This window comes from Arachis ipaensis, chromosome B07 (assembly GCF_000816755.2).
Source record: "Arachis ipaensis cultivar K30076 chromosome B07, Araip1.1, whole genome shotgun sequence".
Classification (NCBI taxonomy): Eukaryota; Viridiplantae; Streptophyta; class Magnoliopsida; order Fabales; family Fabaceae; genus Arachis; species Arachis ipaensis.
The window spans coordinates 34,913,200-34,921,560 of NC_029791.2; the positions used below are offsets into that span (position 1 = coordinate 34,913,200).

At 33.1% G+C, this 8,361-nt stretch overlaps 1 protein-coding gene and 1 long non-coding RNA gene across 2 annotated transcripts; one reads left to right on the plus strand and one right to left on the minus strand.

Moving 5' to 3' along the window:
• LOC107609488 lies at nucleotides 2,565-5,628 on the plus strand. Its single transcript, XR_001613164.2, has 3 exons — nucleotides 2,565-3,218; nucleotides 3,387-3,467; nucleotides 4,961-5,628. It is a non-coding gene; the product is annotated as an uncharacterized LOC107609488 (long non-coding RNA).
• On the minus strand, nucleotides 6,645-7,220 carry LOC107607105. The gene is made up of 3 exons (XM_016309089.1): nucleotides 7,113-7,220; nucleotides 6,998-7,031; nucleotides 6,645-6,850 (listed from the first exon to the last, which is right to left on the minus strand). Exons 1-3 carry the CDS (start codon nucleotides 7,218-7,220, stop codon nucleotides 6,645-6,647), a joined length of 348 nt encoding a protein of 115 aa, XP_016164575.1.

An 8,361-nucleotide genomic window follows, 5' to 3' on the forward strand; every position in this document is an offset into this window, starting at 1 on the left:
ATTTGAGTCACCAAAAAAAATTATCAATAATTTAAACAATACTGTTTAAATTTACAATAATAATATTTAATTTATTATACGAAAAATAAATCAATACAACGTGTATTTTCATTTTGGATGAAATGTGTAAAATAATATGCTGCTCATCTATGCAGTTAAGATGTTGCTTGACAAATGTTCCCCTCATTTTTTTGGAATTTGGATTCTCTAAAGTTTGAATTTCACTTTAGAGAGTAAAGCGTGATCTCTCACCATTTTTTTTTATAGGTGAGACCAAGAATAAATATGAGAGAGAAACCATTCAAAAGTACAAGATCACACTTTATCCTCTAAAGTACAAATTTAAAATTTAGAGGATCCAAATTCATTTTTTCTTACTCCTACATTGTTCTCAAATTATTCCAATCCTAATTTTTTTTTAATAAATAATAGAACCCTATCAGCTGTGCCTCTTGGTCTCCTCCACCATATATATACGGGGTAAATAATTGAAGTATTTGAAACAATAAAAAAATGGGTGAAAGTAAAATATAGCATCTTATTTTTCAACATTTGTTTCGTACTTTTATTTTTTAATAATTTTTAACCTTCTAAGATCTTATAAAAAAATTAATATGCTAATTGCAACGATTCATTAAATAATATGTCTATCACCTATCACTCTTAATTGATCATCACAGTTAGTAACACAAAATTTGTTTAATTATCTATTAAATTTTGAAATGTATATTTAATCATCAACTCAAATTCTATTTGGAGGATCCGCAGTTCCACACAAAGTCGTTCCGGATAAATAAGTTTTTAAAGTAATTAAAAGACATGTTTGGTTGACTAAAATAAAATTAAAGATATCATAATAACAATTAAAGATTTAAAGATATATCATAATAATAATTTAAAATAAAATTTTTCAGTTCTCCCTTTTAAAAAATTTAAAATGTAAATTTAAATGTCGACTGAAATAAAAGTTAGTGGCTCCTTTCAATTACAAATTATTCATTATAAAATTAAAATTTATCATTATAACAATTTGGACTTAAATCGACCACAATTATCCAACTCCATCAATTAAATCAATCAAATTTTGATTTTTTTATAACAAAACTTTAATTCTGTATAATAAAATGTTAACTATAACTCCTCGTACTAATCTCTCACATCCTAAATCGGACTAAAGCTTACTTTGGTAACATTTTTATTTTTTAAAAATTACTTATAAAAAATAATTTCTTAAAATATGACTTCTAGAAGTTGAAACATTTATATTTTGTAAATCAAATTAAAAATAACTTTTAATAAGTACGAGTAACAACAATTATATTTAGTAAAATAATTTTTAAAATTTAAAATTACTATAACAAACATAAATGTATGAGTTAAATTTAAAATTAATTCATGTATGAAATCATTTTAGACTTTATAATTTTGATAAGTTTCTCCTTAGATACTTTTAAAATCACCCCTGACTTTTATAAACTATAAGCATAAGCACATAAGTTTTTTTATTTACTAAACACAAAATGAAATACTTGTACTTTTGATCGAAAAATTTTACTAAACTAAAGCTATCTTAGCATAATTGAAGTAGTTTCAAATTTTTACAGAAATCTTCCCAGTTCAAAAAATTATAAATTTTTTATGTTTGGAATTTAAATTAAAATTTTTGAACTCTGAAGATAACTGGATCATCACTTATTCCTATTCAACCAACATTAGGCACTCGAAATTTTAAATTTTTTACTTTAACACTAGTCCATCATTTTTCCTAATGCACTTGAATATTTCTAAGTAGTCCTATAACCTCTCCCAAGGTCTAGCAACTTTTTGTTTTAAAGATCATTACCCACACTCTTCAACTCTTGCCAACGATTTTTTCTTCACATATTATGAAGCCCACAAATTCCAACAAAAATGCATAGCCCAATTTTTTCTTTGGCTACAACTGTCAGTTGACGGCTCCCCTTTAGCATCGGCTTACCAAAATGACAATATCCAATGCAAGGACACACAACAGGTCATTAAATTTATCTGCCAAGACCAATCCATTGGCCAGCGACAAACCCTTAAATGGAGCTCAGTACCGCGACGGATTAGTCTTTGACCTGTCGGGTTGGGGGATACTGTAGAAAACCAAAAAAAAAAAAAAATTTATCTGCCAAGATTATGGATTCCACCGGTTCAAGGAGCACCCTCCACCATTCCTATTGGAGTCTACATCACAACCTTAACATGAAAGCTATATCATTCAAATTTTTTAATGTATATCTGAATGGCTATGCACACTTACATAGCGTTATGCCAGTAAAGTGGCTTGTCACACCCGAAAACTTTCCAATAACATAATGCTTTAAAGTACGTTGAAGATTTTTTCCGTAAAATGTGGTAGTTGAAGGCAGTTGTTCCATTAATGCCTGCGGCTACCAATATCTGTACTGTTTATTATTGTAGTCACAAGTCACTTGTGTCAGAAGGTGATAAAGTCGCATATATCCACAGCTATAAACACGCAAGTAAGGTTTCCTTTAGGATCTGGAAAGTTCCATAAGTAAAAGTTTTAGTATCCAAAGTTTTGCAAAATTATTTCTTCTAATGACGTCTCTGATTCATTGGTTGAATAAAGAAAAAGATGTACCAATAGATACCTTAGACCCTATAATAATAAAAGTTTGAATAATGCTAGAGAATCAAGAGGGGTTCAACAAAAAATCTGCCAACTCCTGTTGGGCTGGGATCCTCAAGCCCACTTCACTCAAAAGTAACATCCAAATTTCACTCAGGTAAACCAAACTAACCCTAACTAAGCCCTCTCCTCTCTTTTCACCATTTCATCGCAGCAGAATTCCAAAACCATCTACAACAATACCACACTATCAGGTTCATTGCGTGGCGTTCTCCTCCGTTGTCAACGGACGCAGCACCTCCGTCCACCACGTGCGGGCACCAGCCGACTACCATAGCTCGCTTCAGGTTGCCGCAAAGCTTCCATTCAGTCAACGCACTAACCAGTGTGTTAATCGTAGTTTTGCCCAGCTCCGCCGCAGCGACGTCATGCCACCCAGGTGCGATGAACAAGGGGGTTCTCCTTCTCACCAAGGTTGCACTGCTGCGGATGCATGGCGCTGTTGGCAGTGCCATTGAAGCCTCCCTGCTCTCATCTGACGAACGCAATAGGACGTCCTCTGCTCCAGCCTCAAAACCTCACTTGACAGAACTAATTGGTTAGTGTTTAATAATTGGTGTTGATTGATGTAGGTTTTGAGTACCATGGATGATACTTGTTGGATGTTGCCTATGATTTGGGTATAATTAAGGAATTGTTAGATGTTCCTTCTAATTTCGTTGTTATAACTGTTTGTTGTGAATTTTGGTGTTTTTCTATCAACCAGGAAGTTGCATTGGAAGCCAACTCAAATAGCTTTGACATCCAGTTTCCACCTTCCAATGCGTAGCTTTGTGGCTGAGAATAGGTGGGTTTTTCTATATTTAAGTGACACAACTATATTTAAGTGACACAACTTGTATGCATAACAAGAATTCAGTGTTGGATGTTATGGTATTCAGATTGAATATTGTTTCCAAAACACTTGAAGAAAGGGTCACAAATCAAAAGGAACCATCTCTGAATGCACCCAAGCATGTTTTCGTTTTGCTAGATGATATTTTCTATTTTATCTGTATGCTTTAGGTGGCAACTATTGAATGTTGCAATTACCTGAGGTTGATTTTTGGGAGACAAAAATTGATTTAGTACTCTGCTTTATGTTGCAGTGTGTTCTCACCGGCTTGCAGATTGAACTTGGCTTGCATATATTTTTTTCTTTATTATTAAATGCCTCAAGATGTAGTTTACTAGGATTGTGTCTTTGATGTGCACAACAATTTTATACTGATTTATGAAACCATCTATATGTTCACTATTTAAACTTGAACTAAAGTGCTGGCATGTTTTTATCACTACATGAGTTCCTATTTGTATGGCAATTTTAGTTTATAGTTTTGGACTTGTTAGCCAGCTTTAGACTCCAATTAATCTCATTCCACTGAGATTTACTTGTGATCAACTTGACAATTTTTATTCACTCAAATTTATTGTCCTACCAATTAATTGTTTATTTTACAAATATGATTCCGGTATCGACAATATTAGATTGCTTTAATTTATTAGCAAAGTGTGATGATTACATGAACCTATGTTTCACTTATCATGGAACATGATGAATTGATCCACTAAATAATCTATAGTATCGTTAAACAGATTAAACTTTTCCACTACATACTGTGAACACATGATTCATTCAATTATGCAAGCTCTTATATATATATATATACTGTTTTTTTATATTTGATAAGCAATCATTCACATATATGCTGTAAATTCTGATTATTTTAATTTAAATGTTTACACTAAATATATAGAACATATATGTGTGTACCTTCACCTATAAATTAGGCCTTTTTGGCAATTGATTATGATATTGCATTAACAAGAGTTTTTCTTGTGTAACTCATTAAATACTACTGGCAACTAATTTAAAAATGACCTTTTTAAAAGTGACTAGAAATAACCACACACACACAGAGACTAGAAATAACCACACACACACACACGCACGCACGCACATGCATCTAGCACAAAATGCTCTAGCACCATCATCTTTATCCTTATGTCATTTACCTAGACAACTAGAATCATATGCATCTGTTAGATTTGAAAGCAAACCTCCTTATATATATATATATATTCTGTGAATATGTAGCTTGTAATAAACTTTTGATGAATCGGTACTTCTAGAAAATTGCTTAATTTACATCTTTGAAGGATTAGTAAAGAAGTTGATTCTAGAGCTTTCATGGACCCTTCTTTCTTAACAAGGAGTTCTTATTCCTTTTTTTTTTCATTTCCTTTTTTGATAATGATATTTAAGGATTTGTTGGATGTTGCTTTTGATTTCATCTGCAGGTTTTATTAAAGGATTTGAGCCTGTTATATAACTGTTTCTTGTGAACAAGCACCAGGGTTGTGTTGCCATAAAGCCAGTCAAGATGGGGAAAAAGATAAAATGATATTTACCGTTAATGACGTGTCATTCCACATGATCCTATTTGTGACTTACAGCTACTGTTGTCATTGACAGAAATTATTAGAGTCGCGATGCTCGCTAGCTACGTCCATGACATGATGAGCACACTAACTAAAAACAACGTCATAGAGAAGCTTGCGGAGATTGATGAAATCGAATTCGGATTCTTAATTAATTATGTGGATGGTGCTTCTGATAGGCATTAGGATGTTTTTTTTCATTGCGAATTGGATGGTGCTGAATATGTTTTCCGAGTTATCAGGTGCAATGCATTTGCGGATGCATGTACTTCATTGAGAAGTGGATGACTTTTATTTTTTTTAGATATTCCTCAGTAGGTTTCATGTGTTAAGAATTTGAGATTGTCCAGTAATTAGTTCACAAATTGTGGTTGTCTCCAGTTCATTAAGCAATACATTGCCTTATTATGCTATTCAGTCTACTCTCGTTGGTGTATATACCCCATTTGTTTTTTACTACATATAGGTGGCACTTTGATGCATTAACCGGAATGATGTTAACTAAATGGAAGTTTATTTATTTTTTATCCTTGTTTTCTATTGCTGAAATTGTGAAGTTGCTGGTACTTTAAGCATTGCCTGGCCTTCTATTGTAATCAGTCTACTCGGCAGGTTCCTTTGTGTTGGCACCGGTGACTTTATCCAAACTTTTATGTGGATGATGCTTCTGATAGACATTAGGATATTTCTTTTCATTGCAAATTGGATGGTTCTGGATATATTTTACGAGTTATCACGCGCAATGCATTTGTAGATGCGTGTACTTCATTGAAAAGTGGATAGCTTTTGTTTTTTAACGTATTCCTCAGTAAGTTTCATGTCTTATTATGCTAGTCAGTCTACTCTGCTTGGTATATATTCTCCATTTATGTATGACTACATATAGGTGGCACTTCGATGCATTAAGCGGCATGATGTTAGCTAAATGGAAGTTTATTTTTTTTTTCTATTGCTGAAAGTGTGAAGTTGCTGGTACTTTTAGCATTGCTTGGCCTTCTGTCATAATCAGTCTACTCGGCAGGTTCCTTTATGTTGATATCGGTGACTTTATCCAAGTTTTTAAGTGAATGATGCTTCTGATAGGCATTATGATGTTTATTTTCATTGCGAATTAGATGGTTCTGGATATATTTTTTGAGTTTCATGTCTTAAGCATTCGCGAATGCGTATATTTCATTGAGAAATAAAATAAAACAAAATATAGCTAGGTTAAGGAAATTAAACTCAATCAGGAAATTACAACGAAAATTAAACAAACAAATAAAATGAAAGACATATATAATCATCATTAGATATTGTAATGAAAACCAAAATCTAATTCATTGATTTTTTTTTTCAGTTTCTACATGGTAAATGGCTAGAACATCAAATCCTTCACAATCACACCCTAATAATTAAACATGAAAAAAAAACTCCATCCCTAATTAAAAACCATTATACTAGCTATAAGGACTAATAATAATAATAATACTATAGTCTATGCTAGTATCTATAACAATATTTAACAATAACAAGAATAATAATAGTGTTATTAATTAAATATTCATAGTGATTTAAAAAAATCAGTTTTTGTAACAACAGCATTCCTCACTTTGCTAAGATCTATAACTTTGAGTGTTCTTCCAACATCTTCCAATACTGAGAATGCTGATATTTGACTCCTTGCTAGCCTCCTAGCAATAAACTCATGTGGTGGTAGCAATATTTTATTATTATTATTATTAACATCATATTCATCATAATCTTCAGCTAATAAATCCTCATCTTATTATTAACATTTTATTACTATATAATAAACCACCCAAATAAAAAATATAAAAAATAGTACAAACACACATAGAAGTCAAGCATATATACCTATTGTTATTAATATCTCAACTAACTATATCACTATACCAGATTTTTCCAAATAACTCAACTTAAAAAACATCTAATTAGCATGAATAAGAAACATTCAATAACACATTGTCATAAAATTTCATACAATACAAAACTATCCTATCCAACATACCTTAGACCTCTCTTGAATAACAACTTCACCCACACTCAATTCTTCATTGCCTTCATTTGAATTGATCAATGTGCTATTCGATCCGCCTTCTAGGGTTGAAAGCTCCATGGACGATGCTTTTATCCAGAAGCTTTGTACCGCGAAGTAATTTCTTTGTGCATGAAGGATCTGGTGTGATGGTCTTTGCATGAGAACGGATACGTTATCGAATCACGAACATAACTTGAACCACGCTCATGAACGACATGGCCAATGGCGGCAAGCACTGGGGAGAAGCGACGATGGAGTCACGGGTTGATTGAATTGTTGGAGAGAGTGGGCGAAATTGATAAGTAGAATAGTGAAAGGTTGCACTGCAACCGGGCGGCATGGATCGAGGGTTGCACGCACCGGGGAGAAAGGACGAAGGAGCTACGGGTTGAATGATTTGATGGAGAGGGTGGAAAAAATGGATGAGCAGAAGAGAGAAAGGTTTCACCGTAACCGAGAACCTCTTGCAAGCACCACGATCAATCGCTACACCGCTAATGGCGGCACAGACCGTGGGTTACCGAGAAGGGAGCGCTGGAGGATGCCTTGGATGGAGGAGGTTTGCGCCTTTGCTGTTTGGAAGAGAGGACCGATGCACGGCAGCCGTGGAGAGGGAGAGAGGGTGAAGACTCGAAAGTGTTGAAGTCTCTTCCGTGATTCCCATCGCAAGGTTATGGACGTATCATACCAAACCTGATTTTGACATTAAAAAACAATTAATAACAAATATTCTAAATTAAAAATAAATAAAATTAATTAAGATAATTATAATTAATTAAATTGTTTAATTCCACTGGTTAAAAGTTAGTTCCATATACTTTTTCTAAAAGTTTAGTATGAGAAATTGCTGATTGAAATGAATCTGATTATACTTAAGCATACTTAAGTGCGGTGGGATAGTAATGGGATGCACATTTGATCATCGCATAGCGGATGCATACTCAGCAAACATGTTCCTTGTATCATGGGCCAACATGGCCCAATCCATCAGGCCCAACATCAAAGGCAAAAAAGTTTGTGTTATGCGTAAAATTAAAACTACCATATTGAAAGATAAAAGAAGCTAATTTAATGACTATGGTTAAAAGAAGTAAAATAATTAGGTGGTTTCTAACCAGTCCACTCCTAATTAACATGTAATCCATCCGGTCAATTTTTAATTCGTTGACTTTTGTTTGGTTAGTAATTCTACTACTAATATAATTGTTTAAATTTAACT